We start from the raw sequence: 18617 nt of genomic DNA on the forward strand, positions 1-18617 counted from the left end.
GAGCGGTGGAATGCGCGGGCGGTACGTTATTATTTGAAAACGCACGACGCGCGTCCGTTATTATATCGCTCGTCACCAGACGATGGTCTCGTCCTGCCAGTCCACGAACGTCCCGCTGTCCGCGAGTCGTTTCTTCCCGATGATCCCCAACAGCTGCGACGCCGCGCGCTCGACGCTGAACAACTTCCCCTCCGGCACGTTCCTCCGAAACGGCGCGCTCAGGTCCGTCGCGACCGTCCCCGGGTGCAACAGCACGAACGCGACCGGGTGCTTCTTCCGTCCAAACTCGATCGACATGTTTTTCGTGAGTTGATTCAGCGCCGTCTTCGACGCGCGGTACGCGTACCTGGAGGGCGGGCGGGCGAGCGAGCGGGTCGATGTCGGTGAAACGGGATCGCGTCGAAAGGAACGAACGAACGGTCGTCGCGGGGGGACGCCGTCGGGGGCGGAGTGAAAAAAGAAGAAAAGAAAAAAACGAAAAAACGCACCACCCGCCCATGCCGTTGTCGCCCACGGAGCTCACGCGCGCGCTCAAGTTGGCGACGATGGCGTGGCAGCCGCCGCCGCTCTCGCCGCTCTCGCCGCTCTCGCCCCCCCCACCTCCCGCGACGCTCTTCGCGGTCGCCTCCATGAGCATCGCCTGGAACGCCTTCGTCACGAGCACGGGCCCGAGCGCGTTGACGCGATACGCCCTCACCATCGCGTCGGGATCCACGCGATTTATGGACGTCTCCGGCGTCATCTCCCCCGCGACGTGAAGCACCGCGGCGACGTTCGAGAGGACGTCCACGCGCCCGTGCGACGCCTTCACCGACTCCGCGACCGCGACGATCGACGCCTCGTCCGTGACGTCGAGGCGGTGCACGGCGAGGCGCGTCGGGTAGCGCTCGCGGAGATCCGCGAGCGATCGCGCAGCCGCGGGGTCGCGGCACGTCGCGACGACGCGCCCGCCGCGAGCCGCGTCGCGCCCGGGCATCGGGTTTTCGCGCTCGAGGAGCTGCCGGACCATCTCGAGGCCGATCCCTCGCGACGCGCCCTGGACGAGCGACACGTGCTCGCTTCGGACGACGTCGGGCGCGGGCGGCGCGGAGGAGACGTCAGACGACGACGACGACGCGGACGCGGACACATCGGACGTCGTCATCGCGCGCGTCGACGCCGCGGCGCGGCGGCGGCACGCGGACGTCATCGCGCGCGTCGCGCGCGGGCGCAGCGCGGACGTCATCGCGGTGCTGAGCGTCGCCATCATCCACGCCGAGGTTTCTCGAGGCGTGCGCGCGCGCGTCGTCGGCGTCGGCGCGAGCGCGAGTGTCGTGAACGCAGAACGCGAGTCGCGCGCGTCATCAGGTGGCGCCACGTCGAGAAAACGAAACCTGAAAACGAATGTCGTGGCGCACTTTTTCGACGCCGCGTCAGAAGAGCGCCCGTTCGGCGGCGGAGAACGTGGCCGAACGCGCGTATTCCTCCGCTTTACTACTACGTTACAGACGTTACAACACGCGACGAGGATCCGCTAGGTGCTATGTGGTTCCTCGCGCGTCGCTACTGCTGGTATCCTACCGCCCGCCGTCGTCGCGTCGGCGCGCCCGCTGCGGAGGCGGAGAAAGTTCGGGCGTCGGCGCGTCAGGTTTTAGGCGAAAAGAAGCGACGAAGAGCGCGTCCGTCCGTCGTCGGAGTGCGCGAGCGAGCGGGCGTGTCGCGTCGTCGTCGTCGTCGTCGTCGTCGTCGTCGTCGTCGTCGTCGTCGCGGCGCGCGTCACCTCAGACATCCAAGGAAGATAGGCCTGCACAAGTTCTCGACTGGGCATCCAGAACGAATCTGGCAGGAAAACTCTGAAGTTCGGGCACTGCGAATGGTGTTTCTGAGAAACGCCCTTCTTAGACTTCATCACCGGTGACGTTCGTTTTCCTCGCGTCGCGACGTTGACTTCGCCGACTTCGACTTGGACTTCGACGCGAACGATGCGCGAACGGGCGAGCGTGAAACATGAGTAGTGATGGTCGAAAGAAACGAACGCGCGGCCGCGGCTGTCGTCGCGCGTGTCGGCGGTTTCACAGTTTTCTCAATCACGAGAAATCTGAGGGAATCCGATTTGTGCGTGTCGTCTTCCACGGCGACGACGCGAGCCGCCGCGCCGAAACGAAACGAAACGCGCGAACGGACGGACTGCGCGACGCACCTGGCGCCAGATGACGCGATGAGACGACCGAAATGCGCGTGGTCTCGCTCGTCGGCGGGGCCGCGCCGTTCCCTCGCGGGCGGGGCGGCGGCCCGACGGACCTGGACGCGGAGGGCGGGGCGGAAAGAAAGGACTTCAGGGTGAGTCGAGGCGTGAGTCGAGGCGCGAGGCGAAACCAGACGAAGAGACGAAACGAGACGGGTGACGAAGCGAGCCGCCGCTTCGAGTGCGCCCGCCTCGGCGTGTGTGTAACAAAGGAAGGGTTATCAGCACCGGTTTCCCTTGGAGAAATCCGCTAATGCTTCTCCTCATCGGCGTTCGATTCGATTCGACGAGTCGCGGGCGGGACCGACGGAACGGAACGGAACGGCACTCGGCTCGGCTTCCCTCGCGAGCGTCAGTTAGAGCTAATACGTAAGAGATCAACACGAAGTAACACCGGGCCGACCAAGGCTGGAGTCTTCTGATCAAATTAGTATTATTCATCCCCCACGCGCGAAGGAAGGACGCGAAGTACCGAGCGAAAAAAAAAACTCCGATCGACGACGGACCGACCCGACCCGACGACGTGCCGACCGACCGCGCGTGCGTAGGGCTTTAGGTGGTCAACACGACGATCACCGGCCTTGGCGAGTTCTGCCAGGGATAACTAAAGGTTGAATCGTCATTCGCACGCGCGGTCGGGCGGACGCCCCCGGAGTCGTCGAGTCGAGTCGAGTCGAGTCGGGGCGACGACGCGATTCGGGGGCGAACTCGGGCGAAGACGCGACGAAGACCGCGCTGCCGCGCACCTCCGCGCGATCGCGCGAACGCGCGCGTCACTCTCTTTGATACCGATACGACTCACTCGTCGTCCTCCGCGGCCATCGCCTGCAAGTTCGTCGGGTTCCGCGAATCCCGAGCCTTGTACTCTTTCAAGCTCCGCAGCGGCCGCCCTTTGTTCACCTTCTTCGGAAGAAAGCGAAGGATGCGCTCGTCCGTCCTCAGGTCGTACGTGATGACGTCGATCACCTCCGGCTTCGCGTTGAACGACATCTGCATGTAGTTCGCCTGCGAGTCGCGCGCGGGGGGATTCGCGGAGGAGGAGGGTGAGCGCGCGGTGGGAGGGACGCGTCGAACGGCGACCACGTACGTCGGGTTCTGTTCGCGGGAAACGATGAAACGCGGTCGTTCGATTCGATTAGGTCTCGACGCGCGCGCGGAAACGACGCGCGAACGCGCGACGCGACGATTCGACGCGCCGAGCGAGCCGACGACGCGCACCTCCAGGTGCCCTTGCCCCTGTTTCCTGATCTGATACGCCAGCGTCTGCGTCCCGAACGACGTGATGTCCGTGATGACGCCGCCCGCGTCGAGGACGCGATGGCCCATCTTCCGCAGCACGTCCGCCATCTGAGACCGCGGGACCGTGCTCTTGACCGCGATGAACATGTCGTACAGCACCATCGCGGCGATGCGGCGCGGAGCGGACGACGCGATGCGCGGCGCGTCGAGGCGCGGACGCGGGGCGCGGCCGTCGGTGGGGCGTCGACGGCGACGCGTCGCGCGTTCTCCGCGAGCGGCGATGTGACGGCGTCGAAAATAATGTTTCCTCCAGTCATGTGCATGCAGCTGCATCGCTGCGCTGCTGCTAGCTGCTGTGCAGTACCACTGCAGGCTCGCAGCGCGAGCCACCATCCTTCGCGCGATCACAGCGCAGGACGCACCGCACGGTCGCCACCCGGTCGTACCCACGCGCGCGTCTCGCCGCCGCGTCTTCGCGATCCACCCGCGCGCCGTCGCCGACGCGCTTCGAACCCGCTCGAGAGTGCGTCCCGCCGCGACGTCCCGCCCGCTCGTCTTCCGCGCTCCGTCGTCCGTCATCCGTTCGTCCGTCCGTCGCTCCGTCGCGTTCAAACGTCCCTCGTGCGGTCGCGCGTCGTTCGTCGTCGCCCCGCCGCTGATCCTCCCCGTTCCCCCCTCTTCCCGACGCGCAGTGAGCATCATGAGTTACAACGGCGCCGCCATCATCGGTGCGTCGCCGCCTCGCGCGCCTCCCGTCGCCGCCCGCGCGAGATCTCGCGCGACGACGACGACGACGACGACGACGACGCCCTTGCCCTAAACGCGGTCGGCGGTCGCCCGCCCAGATCTCGGAGACGCGACGGAGCGAGGGACCCGCGCGCTCACCGTCCAACCCCGCCATTCCATCCCCGTCCTCCTCCTCGCAGCGATGTGCGGCAAGAACTGCGTCGCGATCGCGTCGGACCTGCGGTTCGGCATCAACCAGCAGCAGACGACCGCGGTGGACATGAAGAAGATCTACGAGATCCATCCGCACCTCTACGTCGGGCTCTCGGGCGCGTCCGAGTCGCACTGGTCCCCGTACGACCGCGTTCGCGTCGTGAACTTCATTCCTTAAGGACTTCGCCCGCGCGCGTTCCTCGCCGCCCGCCCCTCCCTCGGTCTCCCGCGCGACGCCTCGACATCGACCTCGACCTCGAACTGACGCGCCCCCGCGCTGCGCTCGCTCGTCAGGCCTCGCCGCGGATGCCGTATCGCTCGCTCAAAAGTTTGCCTTTCGTCACAACCTGTACAAACTCCGCGAGGGCCGCGACATGCGCCCGGAAACGTTCGCGAACGTCGTGAGCGCTATGTTGTACGAGAAACGCTTCGGGCCGTACTACGCGGAACCCGTCGTCGCGGGATTAGACCCGGTGACGTTCGAGCCGTTCATCACCGGGATGGATCTCATCGGCGCGGCGGCGCCGACGGATAACTTCGTCGTGTGCGGGAACAACGAGGAGTCTCTCTTCGGCGTGTGCGAGAGCATGTACAAGGTGCGTTCTATGTCACACTGGTCCCCATACGACCGCGTCGGCGAGGTGAACGCCGATCCTTAAGGACTTTATCTCCCGGCGTCTCTCTCCGCCCACCCCTCGCGTTCAATCCCCGCCCTCGACGCCTTTCAACTCCAACTGACGCCTTTCAACTCCACCCCGACGTTCGCTCGTATGGAACGACCCTAAGCCCGACTTGGAACCGGAGGAGCTGTTCGAGGTGATCGCGCAGTGTCTGCTGGCGGGGAGCGGACGCGATTGTCTCGCGGGGTGGGGCGGCGTCGTGCACGTCATCTCCAAGGACAAACGCATCACGCGGACGCTCAAGGGAAGGATGGACTAGGCGTCGTCGGGGCGATCGGGTCGCGGCGCGATCGGCGTCGTCGGTCCGGTCGGGTCGGCGGCGATCGGATGGATTGATTCGTTCGTGCGTTTGTTCGTCGCGGGCGGGTGGGTGGGTGTCGAGGGTGGGGTGGGGTAGAGGTTTCTTTAGCGAGGCGCGTCGGAAGACGCGAGGCGGGACGGCGGAGGCGGTCGGCTCGGGCTCGACGTCGCGCGCGATGTGATTGATGTTGATGTGATCGACGAGCGTCGAGGATATAAATTACATTCGGCTCGCACGCTAGGGGGGCGGGGCCGAGGGCGCGAGCCAGAGAGCTCGCGCCCGCGTCCCCGCACTCTCCGACTCTCCTTTCGTCTAATCGTTCGCTTCGTGATTTCTTCGTGTTCGACAATGCACGCAATTAATTATTCCCGCGAATCGCCGTCCGTCCGCGCGCGTCGGCGTCGCTCACGGGTCGCCGTGCTTCCGGAACCCGAGCTTGCGTCGAATGAACTTCGACTTCCGCTTCCAGAACCCTTTGGGCAAGCTCGGCAGCTCCACTCCGCCCTCCATCGTGACGCGGAGCTGGTAGTACAGCCAGCACATCAGGAGCCAGATGAACGGATGCACCGCGAGATACACTTTTTTTTCCACCTTGATGTCGTACGTCGTCGACGCGAGCGCCGCGGTCGTCTTCATGAGCCCAATCCTGTTCCCTGAAAGCATCGTCGGCATCGTGAGAGGGACGCGACGCGAAATCACGTGGAGACGCGCGCGGAGAAGTGACAGACGCGGACGCGACGCGACGAGACGCGAGAGCGATTCGCACGTTCGAAGCACGTGTCTTCAAATTCCCTTTTTAGCGCCAGCACGGTAAGCGTCGCGTCGCCGGCTCGCGCGCGCCAAAAGCGCGCGTTTCTCTCACGCATGTGTCGCGAGCTCGTTCGTTACGGGCTATCCGCGCGAGACTACCTACCGCAGCGACAACTTCCTCGACACCCCCGCGCGCATCGTCTCCATCTCCGCCACCTCCAGCTTCCGCTCGTAGTCCCCCGCCTTCTTCTCCCACTCCGTCGCCGCGCGCTTCGCGTGGAGGTAATCCGTCACCGCGGGATTCTCGTCGCTCGACGCCGTCGTGTTCAACAACTTATTCGTCCGCCTCGCCGCCGCGTGCTCCACCGCCGCGCGCTTCAGCGCCTCGTCGAACGTCGCGCTGAGCTGCCTCTTGAATATCATCTGATCTCGGAGCCACGTCCCGCGCTTGATCGTGTCCGACAGCTTGCGCTTCGTCTTCGACAGCTGTTCCACGACGTTCCCAGTCGCGCGCTTCAGCCGCAGCAGCTCTGCGTTTTTCTCCTCGATCTTCCGGACGTACTGCTCGTGCTCGATCTTGAGCTGCTCGAAGTCGATCGGATGCAGCGCGTCGCCCTGCTCCTCCTTCTGCTTCAATTGAGACTCCGCCATCGCGACCTGCGCCTTAAGCGTCGAGTTCTTCAGCGCGAGCTTCCCGACGTCGGAGTCCTTGGCGTGAATGCTTTGCTCCATCGCGCGCTGCACGCGCTCCGCGGCGATCTTAGGGTCGTTCCATACGAGCGAACGTCGGGGTGGAGTTCAAAGGCGTCAGTTGGAGTTGAAAGGCGCCGAGGGCGGGGATTGAAAGCGAGGGGTGGGTGGAGAGAAACGCCGGCAAAAGTCCTTAAGGATCGGCGTTCACCACGCGAACGCCGTCGTGTGGGAATCAGTGTGACTCGAACGCGCCTTCCCCGTCCGCGCGTTCACCGCGCCCAACACGACGTCGCGCTTGAACTCGAACGTCTCGCGCTTCGTCTCCGCGACGCGCAGCTCCGTCTCCTCCAGTCTCGCGCGGAGGTCGCCCAGTCGCTTCTCGCCGTTCTCCTCGGCGCGCGTCACCGCCGCCTCGGCGCGCTCGTGCTCGGTCGTCGCGACGCGGAGCTTGTCCGCCGCGCTCAGCTCGAGCGCGGGCGGCTCCGTCGCGACGTCGCGATCGCCCGACTTTTTCCCCTTCCCCGAGCCCTTCTTCCCGCCGACGCCGACGCCTTTCCTCGCGGTGGCGGCTGATGCGGCGGCGGCGTCGTCGTCGACGGCGGCGTCGTCGCCCGCGGGCTTGAGCCGCGTCGCGTGCGTCTCGAGGAGCTCGTTCTCCGCGAGGAGGCGGTCGCGGCGCTCGACGAGCTCGCGCGCGACGCGGAGGCGGTCCTCGGTCGGCGGCGGCATGGCGATGCGAGGCGAGGTGACCGACGCGCGAGGAGGGGGCGGAGGCGTCTCCCTCGCTCGACCTCGCCGCGCGTGGCCCTCGCGCGCGCGCGTCGATCTGGCTGGTGCCCCCAATTTGGGGCATCGCATCGGCTCGTCCGCGGAAAAGAAACGATCGACGAGAGGCGCGTACGTTTTTCACCCATCCCATAGTTTCAACGCTTGATCGATACCCCTTTCAACTGACCGATGAACTTTTTCAGTGTACTCGCCCCGAGTGCGAGTCCTTCCATGTCGTACGAGTTCTTCTTCGAGTGTCGTCGTCACTCCATCTCGCGCCGCGCCCGCGCCGATGTCCGCGACGGGTTCGCGTCTCGCCGCCGCTTCTCGCGCCCCCAAGGTATCGCGCTCCTCCCGCGCTCCTCCCGCCGCCTCCTCCTCCCGCCGCGCCGCCGCGCGCGCGACCGCTCGTCCCGTCGCGTCGACGCGCCGTCCGACGACGCGAATCTCCGCGACGATGCCGACGTCGACGTCCGACGCCCCCGCCGCGGGGATGACCGACCTGGAGCGCTACCAGTTCGACCTGAACGGCTTCCTCGTCGTGCGGAACGTCTTCTCCCCCGAGGAGATCGCCGCCGCGAACGCGGCGATCGACGCGCGGTCCTCCTCCATCGTCGAGCGCGATGGCGACCTGCGACTGGGCGGCGGCAAAGAGGACGCGCTCGGCGGCGACGGCGTCCGCGGCCGCGCGGATCTCGGCGGGATGCTCGGCTGGCCTTCGCCGGACCGCGACCTGTTCCGAGCGATGCTGACGCGCCCGAGGCTCGTGCCGTACTACCGCGCGCTGTGCGGGGACGGGTACAGGATGGACCACCTCCCGCTGCTCATACAGCAAGAGACGGGCGCGGACGGGTTCGTGTTTCACGGAGGGAAGATGAACGACGACGGGACCTGGTGCGCGCGCGCCGCGGACGTCTATCATCTTTGTCTCTCTCTCTGTGCTCCTCTCTCCTATTTTTCCGCCCGCCGCGCGATGTGCCACGTCACGCGCATGATGGCTCACCAAACGACTCGCTCCGCGTGTCACTCACGCAGGTGCGACGAGCTCGCGTACGCGTTCGACGGCGGGAAGATGTACAACCGACTTCTCGCCGCGAGCGTCGCGTTGACGCCGACGAACCCCGGCGACGGCGGGTTCTGCGTCATCCGCGGGAGCCACAAGGCGAACCTGCCGTGCCCGCCGAGCGTGCAGCGGTACGAGGAGCTGAGAGAGTTCGTTGACAATCCGAAGCTCGACGCGGGCGACGTCTTACTCTTCTCCGAGGCGCGTCCTATCTATCCATCATCGCGCCGGTCCCCGCGCGACTGCGTTCGTATTCACACTGGTCCCCATACGACCGCGTCCGCGTTGTGAACTTCATTCCTTAAGGACTTTCCTTCCCGCGCGCGTCGCGTCTCTCTCCGCGCACCCCTCGCTTCTTTCGATCCCGACGCGCCCACCTCGACGCCTTTCAACTCCGCTTCTGACGCCTTTGAACTCCACCCCGACGTCGCTTCGTATGGGCAATCACCCTCGCGCAGGCGACGACGCACGGCACGCTGCCGTGGACCGCGACGCGCACGCGCCGCGCGTGTCTGTACAGATTCGCCCCGAGCACGAGCGCGTACGGCCGCGCGTACCACCCGCGCTGGCCCGGCGCGGACGGCGAGAACGGAGACGGGTTGGAGGATCTCACGGAGTCGGAGCGCGCGGTGCTTCAGCCGCCGTTCCACCCGCGCCTGGACCGGTTGATGTTAAGGCGCGTTCTATACACTGGTCCCCATACGACCACGTCAGCGTGGTGCACGCCGATCCTTAAGGACTTTGCCCGGCGTTTCTCTCCGCCCAGGGTCCCTCGCTTTCAATCCCCGCCCTCGACGCCTTTCAACTCCAACTGACGCCTATGAACTCCACCCCGACGTTCGCTCGTATGGAACGGCCCTAAGCGACGACGGCGAGGTGACGACGCAGAGCCGCGCGGGGTTTAAGAAGGACCACGACGCGAAGGTGTTCGGGTCCAAGTACTTTTGACGATGTCGTGCGTAATACGTAATAGAAAGAAGAGAGAAACGAACGCAGCAGGCAGATCTATCCGTTACGCCGCACTCGGCTCCTCCTCGCGTTCGTTCGTCGCGGAGAGCACAGCTGTCTCACTTCAGAGTCGAACGCCGCGTCCGTCGCGCGCGAAATGAAATCGCATCACGCGAGGACGGTGGTCGCCTCCCACTCCCCGCCCGCGGGAACGGTCACCGGCTCGCCGCACGCCGCGGGCTCGACGCACACGAACTCCTTGTAGCACGCCTCCATGTCCGTCCACGGCGACCACACCACCGCGTCCTTCCATCCGCCGCTGTTGGAGATGGAGACGTCGTTCCCGCCGCCGACGGCGAGAGACAACTTCGCCGGCGCGTCGTAGTACACCGAGTCGACGGGGCCGGCGATCGTGACGTCGCCGTCGACGACGCCCTCCTCGTTCGCGAGCCTGTCGAGCGACTTGCACCCGGCGAGGCCGCCGACGCTGACGGCGTCGATGTCCGCGGCGAAGTACGCGTGGAAAGACCCGGTGAAGTCGAACGACTCTTTCCCCGCGTTGATCACCTTCATCGTCGCCTTCATCTCGCCGCCGCCGACGGTGATCGTCTGCGTGACCTTGAACTCCTTGTCCCACATCGCCTTCGTGTAGTCGTTCGGCGTGAGCGTCATCTCGATCGTCGCGTCGTCGCCGTCGCACTTCATCCCCGTCAGCGCCCAGTCGACGTTGCGCGCGAAGCCGTGCACCTGAATGTCTCCCGGGCCGAACTGCGGCCAACAGTGCGGGAGCCCGCCGCTGATGGGCTTGGACTTGTCGAACACCGCGTCCGGGCGCACGTACAGGACGTCGCGGCCGTCCTTGACGAAGGACGTGACGACGCCGCCGAAGAGGTACGCGGTCGCGACGGAGCCGTCGCCGCCGGTGATCTTGACCGCGTCGAGGCCGCCGGCGCCTTGCATCGTCTCGACGGACGCCGCGGCTCGCGGCGTCGTCGCGGAGGCGCGTCGCGTCGCGCGGGAGGCGACGCGGCGCGTCGCGCGGAGCGCGACGGGCGCGGAGACGAGGGAGGACGCTGCGGTCATGGAGGAGGCCATTTGTGAGGTGGTGGTGGGGTGGATGGAGATGCGGCGGGGGCGGCGCGTCGACGGAGTGGCGACGCGTTCGCGCGACGATCGGAACACCCGAGAACGTGCTCCAGGTGGCGTTCCGATCTTCTTTTTTCACGTCGAGACGTACAGTACGAATACACTCGTACTGTACGGTTTTTCAGTCTGGACGACGGAAAAAGCGCCGGCGCGTGTCGCGGCGATCCGGATCCAGCTGGCAACCTGCGGCTCTCGCGCGACGCGACGATAAGGTTGCGATCGACGACGACCGCCCCGCGCGCGCGCGCTCGCGCACACACACGCCGCGCCACTCGCGTCACCCCCCACCTCGACCATGTTCGCGATCGCCTCCACCTCCGCTCTCACCGTCCGCGCGAAGGCGCCCGTCCGCGCGCGCACCGCGGCGCCCGCGAAGGCGTCGCTCCTCGTGGACGCGAAGAAGGCGGCCAAGAAGGCGTCCGTGACGCTCGCGACGATCGCGACGACGATGCTCCCGGCCGCGGCCGCGCTCGCGGAGGAGGAGGCGGTCGCGGGCGACCTCAAGCTCTACGCCGGGTTCACGGTCGCGCTCGGCATCGCCGCGTTCTCCACGCTCCCGGAGCCGGAGAGCTCCAAGCACGGCGCCGACCACTGAGCGCGGCGAGGAGACGCGGACGCGGCGACGATCTTGATCGTTACTTGACGGACGGACGAGGCGAATGAATGATTGATTTTCGAGGACGCGAAGACGCGTCGCGCGCGACGGGCGCGGACGGAAGGGAAGCCGCCGCGCACGAGGACGCGTCGGTCGATTCTTTATTCTTAGCGAGATTTATTGCGAGATTGTGATGATCAAGACACCGCACCACGACGTCACCCCAACCCCGGAGGCAACGGCGCGCCCCTCCCGCGCTTCGCCGGCCGCGCCGCCAGCCCCGGCGGCGGCGGCAGCTGTTGTCCGGAAGGCGCCCCCGGAGGCGGCGCCGGCGGCGGCGGCGCCCCCGCGCCCGTCGGCCTCCCCGGCGGCGGCGGCGGCACCGTCCGCGTCACCCCCGGCGGCAGCCCCGGAGGCGGCGCCGCGGGAGGCGGCACGTTCCGCGGCAGCCCCGGCGGCGGCGCCGGCGGCGGCGGCGCGCCGGCGCCGGGTCCCATCCCCGGGATCGCGCCGCCGGTTCGATCCCTCGCGCCGACGGGCCTGTACCCGCCGCCGCCTAACCCGCCGCCCGCGCTGCTCGTCGTGACGTCCCCCATCGCCGCCGCGCCCTGCCGCGTCGTCGTGTCCCTCGGGACCTCCCCCGGTCTGTTCCGGCACCAAAACTTAGTCGTGTTGTCGTTGCTTCCCGAGCACAACACGTGCCCCGCAGGATGCCAATTGAGCGACCACACCGCCGCCTCGTGCCCGCCCTTGATCGTCGCCGCCGCGTCCTCCGAGCCGCTTCCGACGATCCAGTAGTTGATGCTCCCGTCGTACCCGCCGGACGCGAGCAGCGTCTCGTGCTGCGGGTGCCACGCCACGGACGTCACGTCGCGCGTGTGCCCTTTGAAGCACTCGATCTCGCGCATCGTTCGAACGTCGTGCACCTTCAACGTCTGGTCCTTGCACCCGGTCACGAACCAGTTCCCGTTGACGTTCCACCGCAGGCACGTCACCTGGTTCTTGTGGTCGTGCAGCGTCCCGACGCACTTCCCGCCCTTCGCGTCCCACAGCTTCACGAGCGAGTCCTTGCCCCCCGACGCGAGCAACGCTTTCGACGGGTGCCAGTCGACGCACTGGAGTTGAAAGGCGTCAGAAGCGGAGTTGAAAGGCGTCAGAAGCGGAGTTGAAAGGCGTCGAGGTGTGTGCGTCGGGATTGTGAGCGAGGGACCCTGGGCGGAGAGAGACGCGCGCGGGCGAAAGTCCTGAAGGATCGGCGTTCACCACGCCGACGCCGTCGTACGGGAACCAGTGTAAGGAATAGAACGCGCCTTGACGTCGCCGCCGTGCCCCGAGAGCGCGTGCACCGCGGCGGCGCGCGCGAAGTCCCACACCTTTACCGTCGTGTCGTCCGAGCACGAGCAGAACTTGAGGTCCGTGGGCGCGAACGCGAGCGCGCGGACGGGCTCGTCGTGCGCCTTGATCTGCTTCATGTTGTTCAAGTTGGTCTGCCAGTACTTTACGACGCCGGCGTCGTCGCCGGAGAGGAACCAATTCTCGTTGTGCGAGAAGACGCACGCGCGGATCGCGCAGTTGTGCGCCTGCAAGATCGTCTCGAAGTTGAAGCTCATGCCGTTCCACAGCGTGAATTCGCCGTTCTGCGAGCACGTCAGCAGTCTACGTCCGTCGGGGGTGAACGTCGCGACGTTCACCGGCGTGCGGATCTTGTTGAGGGCCATTCCATACGAGCGATTGTCGGGGTGGAGTTGAAAGGCGTCAGGTGGAGTTGAAAGGCGTCGAGGGCGGGGATTGAAAGCGAGGGGTGGGCGGAGAGAAACGCCGGCGAAAGTCCTTAAGGATCGGCGTTCACCACGCGAACGGGGTCGTATGGGGACCAGTGTATAGAACGCACCTTGTTCGTGGAGACGTGCACGAATTTCGTCGCGAACGACGTCGCGGGGAGATGCGCGTACGCCACGGGGGGGAGGAAATCCAGCATCGCCCCGGACGTGGGCTGCAGCATCTCGTTGTCCCACAGGTTCTTCTGGTACACGCGCGATTCCACGTGCCGCACCGCGGTCGCGGAGTGGTCGATCGTGCGCCTCTGCACCGGCTTCCGCGCGCCCTGCTCGCGAAGCCCGGTGAAGCGCTGATCTTCGCCCTCCCCGACGTAAACGTACGTCGACATGACGGACGTCGTCCGCGGTTCTCGGTCGTCGCGTCCGTCGTCGGGCCCGCACCGCGCGACCGCGCCGCCGGTCGATTCGATCGACGACCGAGCCGCGGGCCACGGCGGGGAGGACGACGCGAGCGAGCGCCCGAGGAGTGCGGCGATGGTGATTCGATCATTCGTTTTTTATGGAGTCGCGTCGCGCGTCGTCGCCGAGCAGAGCGCAGAGTTTATTTTAATAGTCGCGTCGTCGATCGCGCGGCTTCCCCGCGGGCGCTCGCACCTCGCACTCTTCTCATCACTTCGCGACCGCCTCCTTCGCCTCCTCCGCCTCCTTCTTCTCCGCCTCCGCCTCCTTCGCCGCCGCGGCCGCCTTCTCGCGCATGAACCCGATCATCCGGTTCGTCGCCGCGACGTACGCGCGCGCCGACGCGACGACGATGTCCGTGTCCGCGCCAGACGCGGTAAACGTCCGCGCCTCCATCTCGCCGCTGCTCTTCGCCTTCATCGCGACGCTGTCCATCGGCCGCACCCGCACGCGCGTCTCCGCCAGGGACTCGATCCCCTCCACGACCGCGTTGACGCTGTACTCCACGAGCTCCACCTTGCCCGCGGCGACGATGCCGTCGATGGCTTTGTACGTCGCGTCCACGGGGCCCGAGCCAACCTCCGATCGCACTCGGCTCATCCCGTCCGGGCCGCACATCTTCACCGTCGCGGTCGGGAGGCCCATCGTGCCGCACACGACCTGGACGTCCTCGAGCTTCCACGACGCGGACTTATCGACGTCGCCGGCGAATTGGCTGCCCTCGCACGTCACCAGCGCGATGATCTCGTCGTCGTCCACGCCGCCCGTCTTTTGCTCCGCGACGAGCTTGAACCGGTTGAACATCTCATCCAGCGCGTCCCCCTCGAGCGGGTACCCCAACTGTTTGAGCTTCGACGACAGCGCGTGCCTCCCGGAGTGTTTGCCCATGACGACGCCGACGGAGTCTTCGCCGCGGAAGTATCCGATCGTCTCCGGGGCGATGATCTCGTAGGTTTTTTTGTTCTTCAGCATGCCGTCTTGGTGAATGCCCGACTCGTGCGCGAAGGCGTTGGCGCCGACGATCGCCTTGTGCGGCTGCACGCTCATCCCGGAGAAATCCTTCACCATCTTGCTGCACGGGTAGATGTACACGGGGTTGATGCCCGTGAACGCTCCGTAGATGGCCGTTTTATCCTGCCCGCGGAGCCAGATGGCCATCGCGACTTCTTCGAGGCTCGCGTTGCCCGCGCGCTCCCCGATGCCGTTGATGGTGCACTCCACCTGCCGCGCGCCGTTCGCGACGCCCGCGAGCGAGTTCGCGGTGGACAGTCCGAGGTCGTTCTGGCAGTGTGTGGATATGACGTACTCGCCCGGGACGTTTTCTTTGATCCCCGCGATGAGCGTCCCGAATTCCTCCGGGAGGCACACGCCGACGGTGTCGGGAATGTTCAGCGTCGTCGCGCCCGCGTCGACGACGGCGGTCAGGATCCTGTGCAAAAACTTAGGGTCCGACCGCCCGGCGTCCTCGGGGGAGAACTCCACGTCATCGCACCCTAAACTCCGCGCGTACTTCACCGCGTCGACCGCGATCTGCACCACCTCGTCGGGGGTCTTGCGCAGCTTGGACTCCATGTGGATTTTCGACGTCGCGATGAAGGTGTGAATGCGCGGGCGAATCGCGTGACGCACGCCCTCCCACGACGCGTCGATGTCCTTCTTGTTCGCGCGGGATAAGCCGCAGATCACCGGGACGTACCCGTCCTCGAAGCGCTCGTTCCCCACGATCTTCGCGATGTTGCGGACAGCCTCGAGGTCGTCCGGGGACGCGATCGGGAATCCAGCCTCGATGATGTCCACGCCGAGCTTCGCGAGGTTGCGCGCGATGTCGAGCTTCTCGCTGGACGTGAGCGTCGCGCCTGGCGTGGGGACGGGGAGGCGGGGGGGAGGGGCCCGTTGGGAGTCTGTCGCGCGCGGACGCGGAGGGAGGGATCGACGCGTCGTGTCGTCGTCGCGCGATCGAGGCGTCGGTCGTCGATCGACCGCTCCAGCGGGTTCGTGGTTAGGGTCGAGAGGAGACGCGAGCGGGACGCCGGCGGGACGAATCGCGACTCCGTGGCGAGCGCACCAGGGCTCTGCTCGCCGTCGCGCAGCGTCGTGTCGAACACGCGCACGTAGTTCGGGTCGTCGATCCGCGACGGAACGTACTCCGGGCGCGGCGCGCGGGCGACGTCCGCGTCCGCGGGCGCGCCCTTCCCCGCCGCGCTCGCGCTCGCGGCGACGATGACGGCGCGGCGCGGCGACGGCGCCGCGGGCGCGGCGATCGCGCGCGCGACCTTCCCGCCGCTCGCGCGGTTCGCGGCGGCGGCGCGTCTGCCGGCGAACGCGGCGACGGGCGCGCGCGCCGCCGCGGCGTGGCATGATGCGGACATCGCGTGCGACGACGGACGTGCGCGTGTGAGTGACGAGGGCGTGTGACGACGTCGCGGCGGCTTTCGACGCGCTGGGAGAATAAGCGAGCGCGGAGATCGCCTCTGGCTTCGACCGACCGCGCCCTTTCGCGAACGAATGTGGCGGATAAGCACAGTCATCATACGCGTTGCCAGTCTGGAAAGTATCGGCGTACGCGGATATCTTTTCGCAGTCGTACGCGCAATCGGTCAGAATACGAGTACGTGGTACGAGTACGAATCCCCGACGAATCTCGCGTCCCGCGTTTTTGGGCAGATATGGTACGAAGGGGTGACATCGATTCGTCTCGCACACCTCGCGCGCGCTCGATACGAACGCCCCGCGCTCCGAAGATCTGTAGATCGCGCACCGTTCGCGCGATCTGACGCCCGCGCCGGCGCGCTCGCATCCGCACGCTCTCGCGTCCGCCGCGCGACCGTCGCGCCGCGCGCATCTTGCGTATTTTTTTTTTCAAACCGCGCGCGTCCGCGTCCCTTCGGTGACTCGTCGCGTGCGGCGAACGATGACCTCCGTCGCCGCGCCCGTCGCGGGCGATCTCCCCGGCGTCGCCGTCCGGAGGCACTCGTCCAGGAAGTCCACGTCCCCGCCGAACTTCGAGCTCGACACGAGGACGGTCGCGGCGACGAACGCGGACAAGGCGGCCGCGCGCGCGCGTCTCGCGGACGCGTGCGAGGATATTCTCAAGTCGCTCCGCGCGCGCGACGCGGACGCGCCCGGGTTTACGCGCGAGGACGTGATCGCCGCGGTGAGGGAGAAGTACGAGTACGACGACTCCGCGGAGACGTTCGCGATCGTCCTCGGCGACGCGACCAGGTTCGCGAAGGACGCGGAGGCGAAGAAGGCGAAGGGGAGGTGAGCGGGCCGCGGCATCCCCGTCCTCTCGGTCAAGGCCGCTGACGTCGTCGTTCACGCATCTCGACCGCGGCGCTCCCGCTTTTTTTTTTCCAGCCCCTCTCTCCTCGGATCGAACGGATCGATCGTCGCGATCTCGATCTGACCCGCGCTCCTCCTCTCTCTCTCGTCTCGTCTCCTCGCCGCAGGCCGAGGATGCTGTACTCGCTGCCGCCGTCGTCGCAGTCGAAGCGCGCGGGCCCGGACACGCCGCCGCAGGGCGCGACGCCGGAGCACTCGGAGGATGACGACGCCGACGCCGACGCGCGCGGCGGCGGTCGCCGCGCGGGACGCTCCGACTCGAGCAAAGCGTCCGAGGACACGACCGAGGACGTCGCGGCGGCGGCGAAGGAAGAGTCGGAGGACAACGCAGAGACGATTCACGCGAAGAAGACGGGCGCGCGCAGCGCGCGACGCGGTTCCGGTTCCGCCGCGAAGAAGGGTAGCGTCGGCGTCGGCGTCGGCGTCGGCGTCGGCGTCGGCGCCGGCGCGGAGAAAAAGCGGAAGGCGGCGACGACGAGCCCCGCCGCGAAGACAGAACGCGACGCCGACGCCGACGACGACGACGCGGAGCCCGACGCGGACGCCGCGGATCTGCTCATGAACCTCCTCGACCCGTCGCACTCGGAGGAGAACCTCGGTAATAAGGTGCGTTCTATACACTGGTCCCCATACGACCGCGTTGGCGTGGTGGACGCCGATCCTTAAGGACTTTTGCCGGCGCGTCTCTCCGCCCGCCCTTCGGTTTCAATCCCCGCCCTCGACGCCTTTCAACTCCAACTGACGCCTTTCAACTCCACCCCGCCATTCGCTTGTATAGAACGACCCTAAGAGACGCAAGAACGCGCACCACGCGGGCGCGACGGCGAGGGACCGAGACGCCAAGCCGGCGTCCAAGGAGGAGGATCTGATTCGAAACCTCGACCTCTGCGGCGCGGTGAACGGCGCCGCGCGGCACGCGATGGACGTCTGGCAGCGCGAGGACGCGGCCGTGCGCGGCGCGGTCGGGCACTTGGAGACGGCGGCGGCGGCGAACGTCGGCGACGCGATCGAGAAGCTCGCCAAGATGGCGGAGTCGTCGTCGTCGGATGCCGCGGCGGCGGACAAGAAAGCGGTCACGGCGGTCAAGTCGGCGCTCGAGGCGCAGGCGCTGGTCATCAACGCGCTCCTCGCGGACCGCGAGGAGCGCACCCGCGCGATGCACTACCTCGGCGAGACCGCGGAGGTGGTGGCTGGCGTCGCCGTGGAGAGGCTGCGCAGGAGCGAGGTGCACGTGCGGTCGGCGAGGCGGACGATGGACAAATTCCGCGAGCAGATGAGCGGGATGTTCGACGCCGCGACGCGGTGGCGGTGAGCGGCGAGGTGAGGCGAGGCGGCGGCGTCTGCCGTTCCCGTTCTTCTCGAGAGAAAGAATGGGTGTACTATTAATTACAAACGATGAGGGCCGAAGGTCTGTTCATTCATCACGTCGGGGGCATGCTCAGCCCCACGCCTTGTCTCTTGTTGTCCTCGCTTATCCCCTCCGGCCCGTTTGTTCCGCCGTTCCCGCCGTTCCCGCCGCCGCCCCACCCGCCGCCGTCGTTCCGACTACTCATCAGCTTCCGCAATCCGCTCAACACGCTGCTCGCGCCCTGACCCACGCCGACGCCCATCTTGGTCCGCTCCGCGCCCTGAAACAAATCGTCCACGGCGACCACCTCCCTCCCCTCCCTCGCCGCGAGAAGCACGCCCTCG

The 18617-nt window shown here is 66.9% G+C and overlaps 11 protein-coding genes across 11 annotated transcripts; 3 read left to right on the plus strand and 8 right to left on the minus strand.

The window, feature by feature from the left end:
* Window positions 1–72: 72 nt before the first annotated feature.
* On the minus strand, window positions 73–1144 carry MICPUCDRAFT_22144 (uncharacterized protein; the record flags this gene model as incomplete). Its single annotated transcript, XM_003062958.1, has 2 exons — window positions 73–346; window positions 489–1144. 2 exons carry the CDS (start codon window positions 1142–1144, stop codon window positions 73–75), a joined length of 930 nt encoding a protein of 309 aa, XP_003063004.1.
* Window positions 1145–3022: 1878 nt separating this feature from the next.
* On the minus strand, window positions 3023–3625 carry MICPUCDRAFT_42423 (uncharacterized protein; the record flags this gene model as incomplete). The annotated part of the gene is made up of 1 exon (XM_003062959.1): window positions 3023–3625. One exon carries the CDS (start codon window positions 3623–3625, stop codon window positions 3023–3025), a length of 603 nt encoding a protein of 200 aa, XP_003063005.1.
* Window positions 3626–4154: 529 nt separating this feature from the next.
* MICPUCDRAFT_22152 (uncharacterized protein) lies at window positions 4155–5341 on the plus strand (the record flags this gene model as incomplete). Its single annotated transcript, XM_003062753.1, has 4 exons — window positions 4155–4191; window positions 4390–4553; window positions 4732–4998; window positions 5189–5341. Coding segments are annotated over 4 exons (621 nt in total), but the record flags the coding sequence as incomplete, so codon positions are not given.
* Window positions 5342–5788: 447 nt separating this feature from the next.
* MICPUCDRAFT_52570 (uncharacterized protein) lies at window positions 5789–6055 on the minus strand (the record flags this gene model as incomplete). Its single annotated transcript, XM_003062960.1, has 1 exon — window positions 5789–6055. One exon carries the CDS (start codon window positions 6053–6055, stop codon window positions 5789–5791), a length of 267 nt encoding a protein of 88 aa, XP_003063006.1.
* Window positions 6056–6337: 282 nt separating this feature from the next.
* Window positions 6338–7297, minus strand: MICPUCDRAFT_4254 (uncharacterized protein; the record flags this gene model as incomplete). The annotated part of the gene is made up of 2 exons (XM_003062961.1): window positions 6338–6892; window positions 7100–7297. Coding segments are annotated over 2 exons (753 nt in total), but the record flags the coding sequence as incomplete, so codon positions are not given.
* A 2306-nt stretch (window positions 7298–9603) lies between these two features.
* Window positions 9604–10748, minus strand: MICPUCDRAFT_49727 (uncharacterized protein). Its single transcript, XM_003062962.1, has one exon. The coding sequence runs from the start codon at window positions 10698–10700 to the stop codon at window positions 9774–9776; it is 927 nt and encodes a 308-aa protein (XP_003063008.1). The 5' UTR covers window positions 10701–10748; the 3' UTR covers window positions 9604–9773.
* A 298-nt stretch (window positions 10749–11046) lies between these two features.
* MICPUCDRAFT_52575 (uncharacterized protein) lies at window positions 11047–11346 on the plus strand (the record flags this gene model as incomplete). The annotated part of the gene is made up of 1 exon (XM_003062754.1): window positions 11047–11346. The coding sequence occupies one exon, from the start codon at window positions 11047–11049 to the stop codon at window positions 11344–11346; it is 300 nt and encodes a 99-aa protein (XP_003062800.1).
* Window positions 11347–11969: 623 nt separating this feature from the next.
* MICPUCDRAFT_1961 (uncharacterized protein) lies at window positions 11970–13444 on the minus strand (the record flags this gene model as incomplete). Its single annotated transcript, XM_003062963.1, has 3 exons — window positions 11970–12461; window positions 12663–13049; window positions 13238–13444. Coding segments are annotated over 3 exons (1086 nt in total), but the record flags the coding sequence as incomplete, so codon positions are not given.
* Window positions 13445–13793: 349 nt separating this feature from the next.
* Window positions 13794–15966, minus strand: MICPUCDRAFT_36068 (2-isopropylmalate synthase; the record flags this gene model as incomplete). Its single annotated transcript, XM_003062964.1, has 2 exons — window positions 15649–15966; window positions 13794–15439 (listed from the first exon to the last, which is right to left on the minus strand). Exons 1-2 carry the CDS (start codon window positions 15950–15952, stop codon window positions 13794–13796), a joined length of 1950 nt encoding a protein of 649 aa, XP_003063010.1. The 5' UTR covers window positions 15953–15966.
* Window positions 15967–16442: 476 nt separating this feature from the next.
* MICPUCDRAFT_42428 (uncharacterized protein) lies at window positions 16443–16862 on the minus strand (the record flags this gene model as incomplete). The annotated part of the gene is made up of 1 exon (XM_003062965.1): window positions 16443–16862. One exon carries the CDS (start codon window positions 16860–16862, stop codon window positions 16443–16445), a length of 420 nt encoding a protein of 139 aa, XP_003063011.1.
* Window positions 16863–17039: 177 nt separating this feature from the next.
* On the plus strand, window positions 17040–18341 carry MICPUCDRAFT_52580 (uncharacterized protein; the record flags this gene model as incomplete). The annotated part of the gene is made up of 2 exons (XM_003062755.1): window positions 17040–17531; window positions 17704–18341. The coding sequence occupies 2 exons, from the start codon at window positions 17040–17042 to the stop codon at window positions 18235–18237; spliced, it is 1026 nt and encodes a 341-aa protein (XP_003062801.1). The 3' UTR covers window positions 18238–18341.
* Window positions 18342–18617: the final 276 nt, after the last annotated feature.

This window comes from Micromonas pusilla (genome assembly GCF_000151265.4).
Source record: "Micromonas pusilla CCMP1545 genomic scaffold MICPUCscaffold_13, whole genome shotgun sequence".
Lineage (NCBI taxonomy): Eukaryota > Viridiplantae > Chlorophyta > Mamiellophyceae > Mamiellales > Mamiellaceae > Micromonas > Micromonas pusilla.